General features: G+C 39.5%; 1 protein-coding gene across 4 annotated transcripts in view; it reads right to left on the bottom strand.

Moving 5' to 3' along the window:
* CACNA2D1 (calcium voltage-gated channel auxiliary subunit alpha2delta 1) overlaps positions 1–17,416 on the bottom strand; it is a 514,317-nt gene extending 496,901 nt beyond the window's left edge. The window contains exons 1-2 of one of the 4 annotated variants that reach the window (XM_027123783.1): positions 17,273–17,412; positions 16,894–17,043 (exon numbers count right to left, since the gene is read on the bottom strand). In XM_027123783.1, the coding sequence (XP_026979584.1) occupies positions 16,894–16,988 (95 nt within the window). In that variant the 5' untranslated portion in view covers positions 16,989–17,043; positions 17,273–17,412. Of the gene's footprint in view, positions 1–16,893 lie in introns of all 4 variants that reach the window. The other 3 variants (XR_003436525.1, XM_027123784.1, XM_027123782.1) reach the window with 3 other exon arrangements.
* Between the last annotated feature and the right edge of the window lie 1,311 nt (positions 17,417–18,727).

The raw sequence follows: 18,727 nt of genomic DNA, 5'->3' as shown, positions 1-18,727 counted from the left end.
AATGTTCTAAAGAGAGTACATTAAAAGTCAAATAAATTTGCTTGTGAAGAACATAAAATTCCAGTAAGGAACTACAGCATTTAATGATGTGAAATCGGCAGCTCCTTTCGAGCCAAATTATTATGATTACTTTGATGAAAAAAGTCATAGCTATCTAATAGCCAAAATAAAAGGCAAGCATTAAAGTGGGACACATCATTTAAAAAAATCATTCAATGTGAAAATCTTCAATTTTAGGTTTTTTTACATGCCACTTTAAACTGAAAACAGTCATTTAGTTACCTTAAACAGCCAAATCAATTAAACTAGAGATACTCAGATTATGCTCTGCAAATCTAGCTCAAGGAAAGCACAGAAATGGAGGGTGTTTAGACACATTATAACAGTTTGAAGAAGTAATGTTATGACTATTGAATCTAATTATTTAAAAACAAAGGTTCATATCTTTTTTAATTTCATTTTTCTACTAACTGATTTTCATTGTAGTATTCTACAAAAATATACATTTGCAATGAATGTGAAATTTACAAAAAGTAAACTCTGTTCCTTTAGGACAGTTAGTGTGAAAAGCACTGAATTAGATAGACAATTACTCTGGCCAGAATCCCCTGGTGTTAGCAAATTAATTAGTGCTAGAGGTATAACAAGATAAATCCTGAACAAATCAGACAATCAGCTGTACTTCCAAAATGAAATGACTAGGTATGCATAGTACAGAGCAAGGGAGCACCTGTATGCAAGAAAAGAGGGGCCTTTTTTAGGTAAACTTACTGAGTACCCAGTACTTAGGTATTGTGAAGAAGCATCTTTCAAAGCACCTGCTTTGAAAAGCAGAAGTCATATCATAACTATTCACCAAAATCCAGTCAGTGAAGAGGAGAAATCACATTTGGATGCTTTCAGTTACATATGAACATTCCTGCATTAATACTTTATAACTGGGGCATTAGCTAGAGAACATGACCAGTCCAGAAAGATACATATAAGCAAAAACAGATGCTGGTTAGGATTTTACAGAATCACTAGTTTATACAGGCAGGGAAATGTACACAATTTAAGGAGAGACCCAAGATTTCACGAAGTATACACCTTAATTTAGAGTTAACTTAATCCTTTACATTTCAAAAGAACTGTCTGACAATTTTTCTATATATTTATTAAGAACAATTGCGTAAACTGGCTTAAACCATACCACAGAGAATTCTTTTCTTTGTAGGGCGGGAACGTTCAGCTCACTAATTATGACAACACTAGTAATAAGTAGTTAATGAACTTTTGGGATTTACTTTCCTGACTCCTGACGGGATGGATTGGCACCAATGTGGCAAATCACACTTTGCCTGAGGCAAAAAGAAAGATAGTCATCTGACTGCTTCCAAGAATCTCCAAAATTTGTGAACATCTAAAGTCAAAAGGAGTGAGTATTCCCATTTTCTAGTTTTTGGTGTCTTTAGGATGGTTGTCTAATAATAAAACCCAAGAAGGAAGAATTCTAAGATGGCTCATGCATCATCTACTCTACTGGAGGGGGGGTGGGACCTGGGGTCAGGAAGAGTTGTCACTCCCATGACTGTTCTGTTATACGACTAAGGTGAAGCGATTCTGTAGATGTAAGTAAGATCCCAAATCACTTGATTCTGAGTTAATCAAAAGAAAGATGATCACAGATGGTCTAACTTAACTAACTGAAGGTCCTTAAAAGAGGAACTGGGCCCCCTTTCTGAAAAGAGAGATCTTCCCGCTGGCCTTGAAAGAGTAAACTGCCATGTTGTGAGAAGACCTTTGAGAGGGCCATGTGGGAAGGGAGTGAGGGGCCTTTAGGAGCTGAGAACAAACAGGAAAGGGGAGGTAGTCCTACAACCACAAGTAAGTGTCCACAACCACCAAAGCTTGAAAGAGGAGCAGAAAAGTAGCCCTGGAGAGGAACACAGGCCAGTCAACACCTCACTGCAACCTTATGAGACTTTGAGGAAAGGAACCAGTGAAGCCCTGGCTGGACTCTGTGGAAACAGCTAAATCCTTAAGATTTATGCAAAAAAGATGTGGATCAGACTGTGGAAACTGTGAGAAAAGAAATGTCCATTGTTTGTAACAACTGAGTTTGTGGCAATACATTACACAGTGTAGAAAACACCAAACTAAAATAAATAAGTGAGTCTAGATTACTGAATTCTAAATTCATTTTCTCTCTCAGTCTTCATAAAAGATGCACTTATGAAGATTCTGTCTGATTTGTTTCGTTCACTGTACTTTAAACCAGTGATCACGGTCAGTCTTCAATCTCTTTCGTTTAGTCTGATCCACATCTTTTTTGCATAAATCTTAAGGATTTAGCTGTTTCTCTAACTTCTCTCATTTAGGAATTACCTTACTAGGAGGAAAGCTAATTAAGTGGGCAGAAGGAAAGGCCATACTTAATGTGATTCTGCACACACACCTCTTCCAAACTTTAAGATGCATAATGAGGGCTTCCCTGGTGGCGCAGTGGTTAAGAATCTGCCTGCCAATGCAGGGGTCACGGGTTCAAGCCCTGGTCCGGGAAGATCCCACATGCTGTGGAGCAACTAAGCCCGTGCACCACAGCTACTGAGCCTGCGCTCTAGAGCCCATGAGCCACAACTACTGAGCCTGTGTGCCACAACTACTGAAGCCCGCGCACCTAGAGCCTGAGCTCCGCAACAATAGAAGCCACCGCAACGAGAAGCCAGAGCACCACAATGAAGAGTAGCCCCCGCCTGCTGCAACTAGAGAAAGCCCACACACAGCAAAAAAGACCCAATGCAGCCAACAATAAATAAATAAAATAAATTTTAAAAAAAGATGCATAATGAGCCCTAATATTAATTCTCCTTGAAAAAGTATTTTAAACGGTACAATATAATTGATTTATACTCTTCTAAAAACACTTCATAATATTCATTTATTCCTTGGGTAAGACAGGATTATGTGTTTTTTGCTCATCTTAAAAGAAAAAGAAAGCACCATTCTATGTTACACAAGTATCACTATTATTGCTGATATTTAAAAGTTACCATTTTCAGACAGTTTGCAACAAGTACTAGAACCATACTGTCAGATGAGAACATCTAGGGCCTATTTCACAGAATCAAGATCTCACATGACAACAGGCCACTAACATTATTTCTCTGCACACAAGAATGCAAGGTCACTGACTTCCTTATATATTTCTTAACGGGCCCTTCAAACAGACAAAGAAAGGAGTCTGGTACCATACCATGCTTGAGTACAATTGGGGAGAGCACAGAGTATTAAAAAGGTAGAAAAACATCAAACTTTAGCACTTTTGCTCTCAGAAAGATTGTGAGAGAGAAGACTAAAATGTGAAGGCTGGGGGTGGGACCTTTTCAGAGGCATCCTCAAAGGCAGTGGAGTACTCGGGTACCAAGAAACATCTCGTTTATGTTCAACAGACACGTGACAACTAAGACCTAGTTGTTAGGAAACAGTTGGGCGGTGAGCAATTATAGAAGGTGCCAAAGCCAGGAACTGTTCCTCACAAGATGTTACCTAGGTAGGTCCCACACCTAGTTAGTGGTGGAGGCAAACCGGAACTCAAGTCACCTGACTCCACCAAATTCTCCTGCTTCTAATCAAATTATATTTATCCAGTACTTTCTATGTGCCGTGCTTCATATGAATTAACATTCTTAATTCTCACAACCACCTGATGAAGTTTTAGCAATGAAAGAGTTAACTTGTTCAAGTTACCCAGCTAATAAATGGTAGAACTGAGCTTTGAACCCACATTATTAACCAACCAGGCAAATTCCAAGAGGGAATTAAGCCCTAATGTTCAAAACCATCCATTATTAAGTTCACCTCTATGCCTCTAGAATGGTACTAGCCATGAACCGTTTTTCAGAGAACTGAAAAAATCGTCACTCAAACCATTATCTGTGTTCTGTGGTTCAGATGACAAAACTTGGAAAGGCTGCAACCACACCATAAACAGTCCCTTTTTAGAATTTAGAAGTACTCGATAGTCACCTGCAGGAACGCAGCTTCACTGATACTCAGCATGGAACCAACATCTAATATTCATACATTACGTGTCTGTGTATATGTGTATATATATACATACACACACATATATTTAGTTATAGTTATACAGTTATATATATATATAAATAATGTGTTCGCTTGTAATTAAGGCAGGGGTACAGAAACATAAAAATAAAATTGAAAAACAAATACTGAGCAGCCTATTAAACTCAGGTTTTAGATCCCTGTGTATATTATAAAAGCAGACTCTCAGGGGCAAATCTACTTCACTTACGGAAAACAACAGAAGGGGTAGGACCAAATCCAAAGCTTGCAACCCTCAAACTGCCCCTCTGTCACGGTCATTTACACCCAGGGACTCAGCTGGCTTTTAGACACCACACAGACAGGTTGTGTCACCTCTGATAATTTAAGGAGATGAATGACCTCATCTAATTATCAGGCATGGTTTGCACTGTGATGAGTTGCCATTCCCCTATGTTTATTTATCACCGTCGAGTATTAATATAAATTTTAAACAATTACTCACCAGCCGACCTTAATACCATGTATCAAACCCCCTGGGAACTGAGCTACACATGCACAATAAAATTTCACCTCATGAAAATTAATTCGGTTTTCTACATTTATATCGACAGGAAAATCAGGTGTTTTGAGAGACAACCAAGCATTCTACATGTTTAATTTAGAGCAATCTGCACACACCCCATTGTGCCCATCCTCCTGAGGCTTCACATGGCCCATTTGTTTGTCTCTCCTAACATTTTCACAGATGCAAGTTTAAGTCAATTCTAATGAAATGTTATGGCAAAGAAGGGTTGGTATTTTTAAAGTGACAGACGTCATAAGAATTTTACATTCCTTTCTGTGACAAATGTCAAAATGACTGCCATAAAAAGGCAGGTTCCTGGCACTTGAAAACTTGCTGCTTCAATGGTTATCATCAAGTTGTACTCATTAATCATTGGTATTAATGTAAAGTTTCATCTAAAACATCTCTTCCCTCCATGAATCAATTAAAAATGTGCAGCAGAAATTTCATTTAACCGTTTTATTTCTACCAATAAGAGAACAGTGTTTGTGAAAGGCTAAACTCCATTTATATTATAAAGTGAAGGAGTGGGGTTCAATGAGTGTAACTAATCATCAATTGGATGAGTCAAACGAAAATTGGCCTTTTTCAGTATGCTCTTGGCAGTTTTTTTTCTGACTTCTGTGTTCGTTACTAAAAATGCAACTGGTCTCAATTTTACTATTCTGTGCTCGCTCAATTTGCAGGGTTGTCTGAAATCATTTTTATAAACATCATGGATAGCTTACTTTATTCACTTTCAAATATTCTGTCTTGAAGCTGAAAACTTCCATCTTTGACAATGAGAGGTTATCAGTGGCAAAGTTATGACTTTTAAAAATAGACTCAATCTCCTGTGGCACAGACCTCATACAACAGGTGCTGGCTGAAATGTCAAGACGAAGCACATCGAATCCTTTGTGGTCCTGTTTTCTTCGTGGTCCCTTTTAAGATATAGGTTGCGTCCTGAACCTAGAGACAGAACACTTCACTCACTCTAGTCCACTGCATCTCTTTTCATTTCCTCTTTATGATTAAAGGCTACACAACTTTTTAAGAAGAAACATTTTTAAGGCCTGCTAATAAGCATCCCTTTTCCCATTCATTTCAGCTTTTTCTGAAAGAAAACAACAGACCAAATGATATGTTAGCACAGTAATCTAGCTCACTAACCCTTAGTCATCAATTCATGATCCCTTGAAGACAGAAAAATCACACGTGGTACAAATAATAAAGCCTGGCCATTAAACAGTCCTTCAAGATTCCCCACGCATCCGCTCACTTGATCCCCATGATATAATACTGTGATTCAGGATTAGGTCAATATTACCCTTGTTCTGCAGATGGAGAAGTTGGACTTAGTGTTAAGTCTGCTCTACTTTACACTGACTCCTTTACCCTCTTGGCCGCGTTGCTAGAATATGCAGCCAGCCACAACTGGAGCAGGTAAGATAATGGGTGCAAAGAAATCCAGGCTCCTGCCATGTAAGGGCAGCAAAGTACAGCAGCTAAGTGTAGGAGTCTAGAATCAAGCTGCTTGGGGTCAAATTTTTTCCTAAAAAAAACTCAGAAAAGTCCTTCATACTCAAAACTTTACCTTCCTCATCTATAAAACAGGGATAATACTTATCTTAAGGGACTGACTTAAAGGTTGGATGGATTAAAAAACATGCAGAGTAATTCACAGTGCCTCACATTCAGGAGCTCAAATATGTTAGAAAGCAATGTAACAATAATTGAAAGATAGCTGTAATTATTAGCGTCCAGACTTTCTGTGGGTAGAGACATCAAAATTAGCTCAAGCAAACTGTGAATAGCTATGGAAGAGAAAAAAGAGCAGTCACAAAATGGAAATAAATATCCACCCTAACTCTCCTCAACTCTTGTTACAGACCACAAGGGTGGTTTTTCCACACTGTACTGGGACCAATGAGATCAAGACTGATTCTTAGATCCGCTGGCATTTGCAATCCTAACTGTTCATTCAGTCATCTTGGAAACTCAGGGAACTGCTGTGATGGCAGCTGCCAGTGATTTTCAGACCTTCAGGAGACCTGAGATGCCTCTGTAAGGGTTGACCAGGGACATGCTTTGCAGGAATATTTGTCAGTGGTTTGTTGTCTTATCAAATTCATTATACTGTTTGGGTTTTTTTACAAGGATCTGTTTCAATTCAAATTTCTGCCCTCTGCTAAAGAACGGACATGGGGTTTGGGCAGGTGGGGGGCGGCGGGGAGAAGCACGGACAAAGTAGGGCCACAAGTCACCCCTATCTGCCAAAAAATTAATAAGTGATTCAGGCTAAATTGCCAAAATCAAGAACTATTTGTTCTTTTTTTGTTTTCTTTTGCTTGATACTCCTGTAACATCTTTCTATCATCAGCACATACACTTATTAAATCTAATGACATTTTGCAAAACTACATGGGTCTTCAAGATGACAATCTCTATTTAAAAAAAGGAAAGAAAAGAGAAATAAAGACAAAAGAGAACCAAACATTGCTGTGTCCAAAGGAAATACAGTGAGGTACTAGAGTCTTGTTACTTCCTACCAAATAAAGAAAAACTCTGGTCTGTACATCTCAAAATGTGAACATTACTAATGTGCATTTATTACATTTCTGAATCATGCCATTCCTTCTTGAGCATGGAATATATAACTTGGAACATTCCTCCAAAAACATCTCCCAGTAAATTAAAAGTGTATCTATCCTATATTCCAACCATCTGCTTTAATGCTCAAGGCTGTTTCATATTTCAAAAGTTACTTTGTAAGACACTGTTTTTCGTCTTGATCCCTTCCTCAGCTGCCTCGGTTCACCCATCAATCATGGCCTCTTTCATCCCTTTCATCTCTCTGCCATTTGGGCTTCTCTCTCTGATATGCTCAAATCTCCCCTCTGTTAACAGTTATTTAGTTGCCTCTACAACCTCCCCTGCCCCCCAGGAACCTTTTTCTAAGAATTGCTTCTTCCTCTATCCATGGTACTAGCAACTGGCCTGTTGCAGTGCAATACCTCTTTAATGAGATTGGACCAGGGTATGAGAAGTGACCCAAGCTTAGGCAACCAAAATCCTTTTTCCAAATCCCAACTCCTGGTCTCAAATGAATGAGCTACAGATGGTCATCTGGTCCATATTCAAATTACCAACATATCTTTCTTTAGGAGGCTGTGTTTTGGACTAGGATTCTGGTCTCAAACTGTTTGAAAGCTTCAACAGGGAAAATGTAAACCCTCACAGGCATTCAACAACATGAGGGTCAGGAAGCAGATAAAGTCCGTTTGCGAGGACAGAGAAGAATAAGGAGTCAAACAAAGAAAACCAGAGGCTAGAGCAAGAGACGATCCTAATAAAAGCTCCACCCCTTTCTGTAAGTGTTGGCACATCCTTCACCTTGACTCCCATGACCGACCATCCAGCTCCAACTATCACTGAAAAATATTTCACTTTTTGGTTCAAGACAGTCCTATGGTTTTCTACTACCTGCGATCCCAAATGGCCTATTATAACTCCTATTCTCTAAGCAAAACAAAAGAACGCCAAATCCCTTACACTATCTTCCTCTGAACTTGCTACTCTCTCCCTTTCCTCACATTGTCAAGTTCCTTTAAAGAACAATCTGCACTTGCTGCCTTCATATTCTCACCTGCTACCAACTCTTCAAGGCAAGGAAACCGTGCTTGCATCCAAAACATTCTACTGAAACTGCTGTCACATCAGCAACGACCTGGTGATCTCCTAAAAGGGCTCATCTTATCCAAATCTCTCTGCAATATGAAGGATCAAGACTCTTCTTTTGAAACTCACAGTGCCTATCATAATAGATACCAAATAGATATTCGCTAAATGAATGAATGGACCCATTTTCTGGCTTCAAAGTTACTCAATTCGCCTCCAAATCTGCTTCAGATACATATTTCCAATGGCCCAATAGTCATCTATAGGGACACCACAAACTCAAAATGTCCAACAGCGAGCATGTTACTTTCACCCCACCACCAACTTGCTATTACTCCTCTGTGTCTAGTCTAGGAAGTTCAGTATAACATGATCTACCTGTTAAAGAGCCTGGAGCCATCTCCAACACTGCTCTCTTCCTGATTCCCCCAATCCCATAACCAATAGCACCTGAATATTTACCTCTACAATATGTTTCATCCCTGCTTTGCTTTCCCACTGCCACTATTCTCTTTAGACAATGGGCATCTCTCACTCTGGGATGCTGCAAGAGTCTACTAACTGCTCCCATTGTCCCTGCTTAGAATATTGTCTCTTTAATCCATTTTCTACATACTATGATTCAAAACCTATTAATTTTATTTTTAATTAAATAAAAGTCTTAGGATGAAAGCCAAATTTGAGTACCCAGAGCTGGGCTACCACAAATGTCTGTGTGCTGTGAACAATGCCCGACTCCCCTTTGGGTCACGTAGGAAGAGAGTTCTGATGCAAAAATTGTATCACCTAGACTCAGACTCACGATTCGGTCCCATCAACATCTCTTCCCACCCAGGAGTCCTATGCCTGACATGAAACAGCCCGGGCGTATTTCTTCACCATGTTATGTGCTTTTTCTTGATCACGCTTTGTCAGATTCCACTGCTTCACAATCAGCCTGGAGTTGGGAATGTCTTCCTTGGGGACTCTCTTCCTCAATGTGGATTCTCAGCATGTAGTTCAGTGCACTACATAATTTGCTCTGAATAATAGTAATTGCATTAATCATTGAATTAAATTACATTTGATGCTAAAAATCTTTGAAACAGGAGACATTAAAAGAGCATAAATCAAAACTATTTTTAAAAAGTAAGACGTACTATGTACTTAGAGGTCTAAATAGTCTTCAGTGTACTACCTAGAAGCCTAGAACCTGCAAGCTATTTCATTTCTTATAATCTAAGGGATGGAATTTACTAATGGAATTTCTTTCTTGATTATTAGCATTTAAGGTTTTAATAAAGTGTTATACTAATATTTCTTATCTAATGAACCATTTTACCAGGTACTAATATTTCTTATCCAATGAACCATTTTCCCAGAGTTATATAAAAAATAAGAACGCTTGTTTCTATTTTTTGAGCTCTAGACCATTTTACTGTCTTTGGTTTCTAAGGTGAATTTCCATATATGAATATTTAGGTCTCTAAAAACAATGTGCAGTAAACAATATTTCCAGGATGATCGAGCTCACATGGAAAATGGGAAAAAAGAAGAAAATAAAGTAAAGCAAAACAAAATAAAATAACTAACTGCCAACCTTTAGCATCTTTAATGTAACTTTGCACCTCGCAAATCTGAGGGCTCCTCTGCTCCACTTACACACGCATCATTCCTCACAGCATCTCCACCATAACGCCTCTTTTTTTTTTTTAATAAATTTATTTGTTTATTTTTGGCTACGTTGGGTCTTTGTTGCGGTGTGCAGGCTCGTCATTGCGGTGGCTTCTCTTGTTGCAGAGCACGAGCTCTAGGCGTGCGGGCTTCAGTAGCTGTGGCACTTGGGCTCTAGAGCGCAGGCTCAGTAGCTGTGGTGCACGGGCTTAGTTGCTCCGCAGCATGTGGGATCTTCCCCGACCAGGGCTCGAACCCGTGTCCCCTGCACTGCCAGGTGGATTCTTAACCACTGCGCCACCAGGGAAGTCCCACCACCACACCACCTCTTGATTATTTTTTTAAAACAGATTTTCCCAGTGTGCATAAGCTCATTTATTTTACTGAGCCATTCCTCCTCTGATCCTCAAAATGAAACATCATTAATGTCTAACCATCCCTTTATATAGCCTGACAGGACAACCTCAACAGCTCGCTTCACTCTTTCCCCAATTATCCCCACAGTATGTGGGCAAATGTCAAAGGAACAACAGTCTAGGCCGTTTAACAATTTTGGTGAAAGTGTTGATAATGTATTACAGATTTATCTATGCATCAAAATCCCGCAACAATTTCCCTATAGAGAGAAAAATCTAGTAGTAACAGATCCCCGACACAGTGAGTGAAGATTCAAGTGCACAGGACCCAAAATTGAGGTCTGGTCACAGGTAACCTGATGGAAAACAAACCAAAACTTTTTCTCCATTTGACATGATATTATGTACAAATAATAATAAACTATGACGAATAGTAATTGTGTCTGTGTCTGTGTGTGTGTGTGTGTGTGTGTGTAAGAAAAAGAAAGAGAAGAATTAGTAATTAATTATTTGAATAAAAGAATTCAGGAATTATTTTTCAAAATTTGCCAGGAGACTACTGTAATAAATTTTTAATTACTCAAGAACTTCAGATAAACAGTAGGATTATCCCCAAATCTGAATCATTTTAAATGGGCAACACCATTATTTTCCACTGCCATCATTTCTAGTTTAAGTTGTTCTTCCATTTATGATATAGAATTTAAAATGTATCTGAATTTTTTTAATCCAGCAGAAGCATATGGTTAAAAAAAAAGAAAAAACCAGCAGAAGCAAATGTTAAAATAACATTTAGCCAGAAATATCCCACATTCATATTCAAAGAGAACTTTAAATATTGCTTCATATATAACAGCCTGATTCTGTATTATTGAAATTAACTATAAAAGTGTGCCAGTTTGTTGAGGCCACAATGTCAATCTTTTCCTTGTTTATAATCTTGTTAGAATCTATATAAATGGCAAATTTTAAAGGAGCAGTGGAATTGAACTACCACAAATAAGATAAAGCCTATAAGAAAAACCTAAAAGTTCAGGTTTTACAAACAAAATTTTAAAACCTGTGCAAGTTCTATCCCTGAATCCTAAAACACGGTGCGTCAAATGTTTAATTCTTAAAAATTTCAAAGTATCCCATAATTAAATGGCAGAAATAAAATTGCTTAGTATGCAAAGGCCTTTTAATAAGAGCCCAACACTTCAAGTACAATAGTCCCTTCCTCATATTTGTTTTGCTTAACAGACTGCAAGCCTATCTTTAGAACCACGTTTCTGTTGTTACTCATCAATTATGTTAATAACTTGTCCAACAGGACCCGAACAGTTTCAATAGCTCATCTGATTCTCTTAAAAAAATTATTCTTAAATGCTGGTGTTATAAAAATATTCTGAATGAGATTTACTCCCCATAAACAGTTGTGGATTGGCAGAGAGCTTTCAGCATGCACCTTTGTTAACAACCTTACCTTACTCAGGTTCTTCTACCCTAGCAAAACACCTGAAGAAGTTTAAAAATAAATACGTGTGTGTACACATATATATACAGAGAGAAAGACACAGACACATAAAATATTATCTATTAAATAGAATACTACAGTAAGGTAAACTAGACAAATTATATAATGATGCAATGTTAACATATTTTGGACCCTCAAGGAAAAGGTGGTAAGTACAATATTTTTCACAAAGTGCTACCAATTTCATCTCAATTAACACTGAAGTCAATCACTATTTTTCCTTAAACTCTGTAAACAATATGACACAATAATTTCCAGGTTTTGTGCACACAGAAGAAAACATGAACCATGTGTAAGCTACATGGTTGACTATCTCGGTGCAGTTCCAAGTTTATTGGAAAGCAACCATATGAAAGCTCAGGGAACAGTTGTGGTACTATGCATAAATAGTCCAGGAAAAGAAAGACTCGCTCACACAGTGTGACACAGTGCCTGATACATACCATATGCCTTAGGTAAGTGTGCAATAAATGTAACAGAACAGAGGTCATTCCCCATGGTAAGCAGCTTACATGCTTTTTGAAGTACTTGGATAGACATCTCTTTTATTACAAATGATGGAAGGCTGTCACTTTAATAACAATAAAATGTTACTCTTCAGAAATACTGAAACAAATTCTGATTTTTTTTTCCAAACTTCTATCTAAGTATGCTCGTGTCAGAGTTGATTATGTCCACACATGGAAGACACTGAAAGAAATCAACAAACTGGACAATATGCCTAAAATATTTCACTTTAACCATTTAAATCCCTACTTTCTAGGTTATAAGTAGTTTGACGACACATATTAGGTACAAGATGTGAATTCAGAAGAACAGATTACTTTCTTGAATATTTGCATCTGTATTGAAAAATAAGAAGAACAGAAATTTCTGTGCATGTGTTGAATATAGAAATACTCCAGAGAACACATTAATTTAAATAATACAGTTTGTTATGGGCATGTGTTTTGGTATTATTTTTTAAATTCCTAAATGCATTGTCATTTCTTATGACTATATACTTCTAAATGTAATCAGTCAATTTGAATACATAATTTCCACGTGTTATTTATGTTTCTGCAAAACATCACCACGTGTAAACCCTAGAAGGAAGAGGATTTTATGTTATTTTTATCAATGTTGGAGAAGTATTGGAAAGGCGTCTACAAAGCAAGGTCTCTTTGAAGAAAGAGAGTGGTAAAGTTTTTACCTATTTTCAAAATGAACAACTTGCGATAGAATCTGATTTTATATGTATTTATTAAATTAAAATTAAATTGGTGAAAGCCATAGGAAAATAAAAAAGGCACATTTTATTTCCTTTTATAAACCATAATAAGCTTAGATTCTTGTACCTTCCCAAAAATGTTTTTTTAGACTGTATCCATTTCAGTCTGCCTAATGCTCATTCAAATGCCTATCCAAACAACTACCCATATAACCATGTATAAACATTACTAAATTTAATATCATGTTATTACTTGTCTGGAAGAATATATCTACTGTTGCATATTTTAAATGTACACCTGTGGAACAATAAATGTTGTCATCTGGTTAAGCTGATGAAAACTAATCAAAGATCTGAGAAAAGGATTTATTAATGTTCATTGTTTTTAGGTATTATTTCACATTTAATACTGTATCTCATATTTTATCATAAGGCACATTTCCTTCTCTATGTTGTATGTGAATGAGAATAATTATATCACTTCTAACATATGAAAAAGATATCCATTCCAAAGTTATGACACAGAATTTATTTTCTGTAGACTTTACATGTAAATTTGTCTAATAATAGAAAAATATTTATATCCTAAGCAGTCAAACCCCAAAGTACTATTCTTTTATGAGATTTTATGCTTATTTCCTACAGATACCAGTAATTCTTACTAATATATTTATCCCATTATATAGTTTAAACATATTAAAATTCCCATATACCAAAGGGCTCACAGCCAATTATTCTGGACTGATTGGCATTTTGATACGACTGAGATAAAAGTTTAACATGAATAGTAGTTATAACTATGTGCTTTTTTTAAAAACTGGATTTGTAAATAGATTCTAAAATTAGGAGCGACCGATTTAAATTAACATTACAATACTGGCTACCATACTTATTATCCTGAGATTTAAAATAGAAGTGTTTTCACATATGTGCCAAAAAATTATTTCTAAAGCAAGGGAGAATTCCCTTTAGAAAACTACATTTTAAACTATCAATATAACATGTGCATACTATAACATGAAAATGATGTACTTTCCACTCATATACAAACCAATATGCACTAGGTGGCTGCTACCAGATGGCATATTTACGTTTCACACCTTATTGAAACAATCACTGCCAAAAGAAAAACCTAACCTAGCAAAAGAATAGTATCAAAATTCCTTCCTTCGAAAAAAAAAACCCAGTTTTTTTAGTGTTATCTCTTAGAACAGTTTAACTACTATTTTAATTCAGAATATGCTACATGAGAATGTATGTTAAACCAGAGAAAATTAAAGAAAATATTTAGAATGGTATTTATGTTTTATTACAATAATACTTAACCCCTTAATATTATTGTAAACATTCTAAAAAACAAAAACCTTCGTATTACTAATTCTAATTCAGATCCCACTCCCATGAGTGCATAATGAATTTTATACTGTGTTGATGGCATATTCTTCCTCTTCTGATGATAAAAACTTCTTATATTACTTTTTCTGGAAAAAATAAAATGATCAAAAAACCAAAAGAATTTACTAATGATTTCCAGAGAAATGTATATACAGAAGCACAATAATTTGCCTTTAGTGACACTATAATCTTTGTACTGAGTTTTTAATGAACTTGGAATTTTTCCCAAAGATTTGAAATTTATCCTGATAAATTCTCTGCATCAACTCTTTTCTTGCAAGAAAAGTAAACAGCACCACATCTTAATAAAATTAGTGCTGTATTTTTTTTAATTTCATAAAGTTTACTCAGAAATACAACATGAAGTACAAATGTCAACTCTCATTTCTCCTTTCCTCAGGTTACTAACTTTTCAAAAAAATAAAGATGCATAAGCCTTACAAAAACATTGTCAATATTTCCTAAAAGAGACTGACTTAGCTCTACAAAATCTTTTATTAAGCTCTTTTTTACAAAATAATTAGTGTTTCATATTATTTGAAAATATCTTAAATTTTCATTGTTAAAAAATAAATTTCAAATCTTTTCAAAGAAAAGAAACTGTGGCTTCCTAAGGCCTATTTTTGCCCACTATTTATTTTCTTTCTTGTCTTTAGTGAATTTCTGACCATGAAAATTGAGCTATTTTAATTTTAGGAAAACATTTATTGCACATGTCCTTCTTACAACAAGGATTCTTTCATTAATATTTTAGCATGGTCTGTTCAGGAATAAAAGGTTGTATTTTGTAGTACCTTAAAAAGTCATAGTTTTCCCCAATGGTGTGATGAAGCATTCCCTCCAAATGAGAGAAATATTGGTAAATTGTCAGTTAAAAATAACACTTTAAAAATGTGTAAACTGAACACACTGACTGCTTTAAAGCGCCACTTCTTTGACACAAAATGCAAGCGACTCACTTGAGTTCCAGCTTTACAGGCCAAGCTACAAAGAGACTAAAGAAACAAATATATAGAAGTGTAATTTCTTAATAAGAGTGAATAATTTTGAAGCATCTTCGGTGTAATTCTTACTCTTTTCATGTTTCAAAATATCCGCTTGGAACATCCTGCCAATTACAGGAAGATCTACAGATGGCATTTAGCCTCGTGCTTCATAACAAAAAGGATCTGCACTCATTTTTACGGAAGATTATCTAAAATGTACATGACTGTAAATCAATGACAAAAATATTAGACATTCCCCTTAGCCGGGTTAGAACGTGCATCCTTCAGATTCTTGCACTGACACCTAATGTAATAAATACTTTAAGCTGAACCTTAAATAATAGCTGCAGGATTTCAACTGGTAAAGATTCACGGTTAGTATCCACCACAAACTCCAGTATCCAGCACTTGGCCAACAAAGGACAGCAAATAATTCCCAATAGCAAAAATACCGGGAAGGCTACCTTGGGCTTTGTTTTTGTTATGTAAAATTCATTAAAGTGACTCATCCACTTCCGATTACCTACTCTTAGAGGCTTTAAAGTATCTTCAAGAACCAAAAAAAAAATGCTTTCCCAGAATGCCTGATAGGCTATTCCGCGCATTTAAAAATATGTGTATATTTATATGTGCCACTGACTTTGTCTTTTTTCCAGCCTAAAAGAGAATTATTATTTTTCATTCCCTTCCTGCCCTGTAACTATACAGCTACCTTCAAACACTCTATTTCCAGAACAGCAGCGAGGTTTTTTTAAGCTATTTTAGAAATGGTATAAATAAGAGAAAATTGCAGGAGACTGGAAACACTCAGTCCCTCCCCCAAAGAATAGGTTCTATTCATTCTAAGAACAGGAACCGCTTGTCCTACGGCACTTAAATGTTTCAAATAGAGGGTGAGGGAGGTTGGGTGGCACGGTCCCGGTACCTGCGAGTCCCTGGGGTGGACAGCACCTCTACCGCGTGAAGCGAGCACTCCTCTCATCAGGAAGGCTGTCGAGCGCGCCCAGTAATTTGGGATCCAAACGAGTTTGGATACCACAGCAATTAGTGAGCATCCCAGAGGCCAAGTGCGGGGAAAGTGCGGGAAAAGTCCACGCTACCCTGGCCAGCCTGCAATTACCTATGTGCAAAATACCCAACCCAAACACAACTTTTTATAGGACTGGGTTTGATGAGAGCGGGTATCTGGCTGGAAACTTTTCCCACAGTACACCTAAACTCTTTTAAGTCCAAGGAATCCTTTTAGAGATGGGCTGAGGCGCCGCGAGTCGTTGGCGGACGTTCCCCAGGACAGCCCGGCCCCGCCGAGGCTCCCAAGACGCGGGCTCGGTGCGCATTCCGGCGGCGAGCAGCGCGCACCTCCCGCTCGGCCTCTCCAGAACCAAGTCCGGCTCACTGCCCACCCCCACGGGCAGAGAAGCCCCTCAACTCGGGAATGGAGCCCACGCCGGGCTTCCGCTGCACCCCTCGGCCCGCACTCCCCGCCCTGCCCGGGCACTTACGTGACGGCCGAAGGAAACGGCTCCTCAGATGAGGGGCCGATCAGCAAAGATTGGAAAAGTGTCAGAGTCAAGGCCAGCAGGCAGCCAGCAGCCATCTTCGCTATCGAAGATCAATCTCGCCTCCCTTCCCAGCCTGGGGAAGGACCGGTGCTGGAAACCACGGGAGGAGAAGGAGCACGGTCAGCCCAGACCGCGGGCGTCTGAGGGCCGGCGCGCCCAGGGCCGGGACCCGGACGCGGGCTCGCGCCGGGGGGCTGCAGGGGCGAAGCCCGGCGCGGGGGAAGGGGCGGCGGCGGGCGGACCCACTAGCGCGCGTCGGCTGCTCTGCGCCGCGGCTGCCTCGCCGCCGCCGCCATCAAGGGCGACTTTGGAAACAGACCTGGGCAAGCCCGCCGGCGCTCGCGCTCTCGCTCCCTCTCGGTTTCCTCCTTGATTTATTCCCGCGATTGCCGTGGAGAAGGCGGGGGCGGAGGCGGGGGCGGAGAAGGGGTGACGGCACGGGGGAGGGGGGGGGTGGCTGCAGGAATGGGGGAATGGCAGGCGGAGAGACTTGTGGCAGAGAGAGAGAGAAAGGCTCCGTCTGGCTTCTCGGGGCAAGTCGGGGGGGGGCGGCGGGGGGTGGGCAGCGGGAGGGCTGGGCGTCAGAGCAGTCGGGCGGAGACGGGCCGGAGCAGCCCTCCATACAAGGGAGACAGGAACTCCCAAAGTCGGCGCCGGCTTGCCCCAGCCGCCCGGCGCGCGGAGGCGGAGCGGAGCCGGCCCAGCGGGGCTCCCCGGGGACCGCCAGCTGCCCGCAGGGTATCCACAGGCTGCAGGGGCTCCGGCCGAGCACTTGGCTCGTGGCTTTGGGGGTTATTTTTGCCCAGGCAGGCAGCGTTCCCCCGGCCCTTCTCCCAGACGCAGAATCCACCGCCTGCCTAGGAATCATGGAGAAGTGATTTGACAACAAATGTAGGAGGGGTTTGTATTTGCATTTTAAAGCACCACTTTTGACTCCCTACCAGGTGGCACTGTTTATTTGCCCGGGAGTGCCAAAGGCTAGAGCCTCCGGCGTGGCTGAGTGCCAGTTGTGGCGGCCGCCCCACGCCCAGGTACCGCTCACCTGGCAAGACAGAGCCTCGGGATCCGGGCTGAGGACAGTCAGAGAAGGACCTGATGCTGTAAAATCCTCCTAGCCCTGCCGTGTGGTAGGACAGGGGTGAAGGGACGAATTCTACACCCAGGGAGCATAGTGCCGTGACAAAGGCTTTGTAACTACCTCCAAAAAGTCCCGAATGCCCTGGTCTGGCCGGTGGGCTGCCCTGCCTTGACAATGTTGCTACAGGATGAGTTCACTTTGTCCCGGTGAGGGCATTAAAAGGGTAAGCAACAGGAACAGGTGGCAATTTGCAAAATGCCCCTGAAATATGGAGGAGGAATTAAGAGAGGGAGAGAGAGCTAGAGAGTAGAAGTCTGCGGACCAGTTTCACCTCCAACCCCAGGAGAAGCAGTGGCAGGCGTGCCCGGGCCTTCTCGTAGGAAAAAACAGAAGGGTCTTGGGTTAGGCCTCTTTTCCCGACCACACAGGCCTCCTTCTGGAAGGCGCTGATGTACCAGGTGGAAAGGTTTCCTTGAACATCTTAAATTCTTAAGCCCCTTGTAGTAGTATATTAGAGCACTTTTGACACCATTCCTGATGAAAAAAAAAAAAGACCATCTTGCATATGCGTAAAAGGTGTCATTATGGGGAGGCCGTCAGATTTTTAATTAGCCTTTCTTTAGTTTCAGTAGAGCTTATGAAAACAGAAGGACATTTATTAATTCGTAATTGATTTTCCATCTCTCTAAAGGCAAC

Source organism: Aethalodelphis obliquidens, unplaced genomic scaffold (genome assembly GCF_003676395.1).
Source record: "Aethalodelphis obliquidens isolate GAN/ISIS:26980383/991018 unplaced genomic scaffold, ASM367639v1 scaffold27, whole genome shotgun sequence".
NCBI lineage: Eukaryota > Metazoa > Chordata > Mammalia > Artiodactyla > Delphinidae > Aethalodelphis > Aethalodelphis obliquidens.
This window is presented reverse-complemented; position numbering and strand designations above follow the sequence as displayed.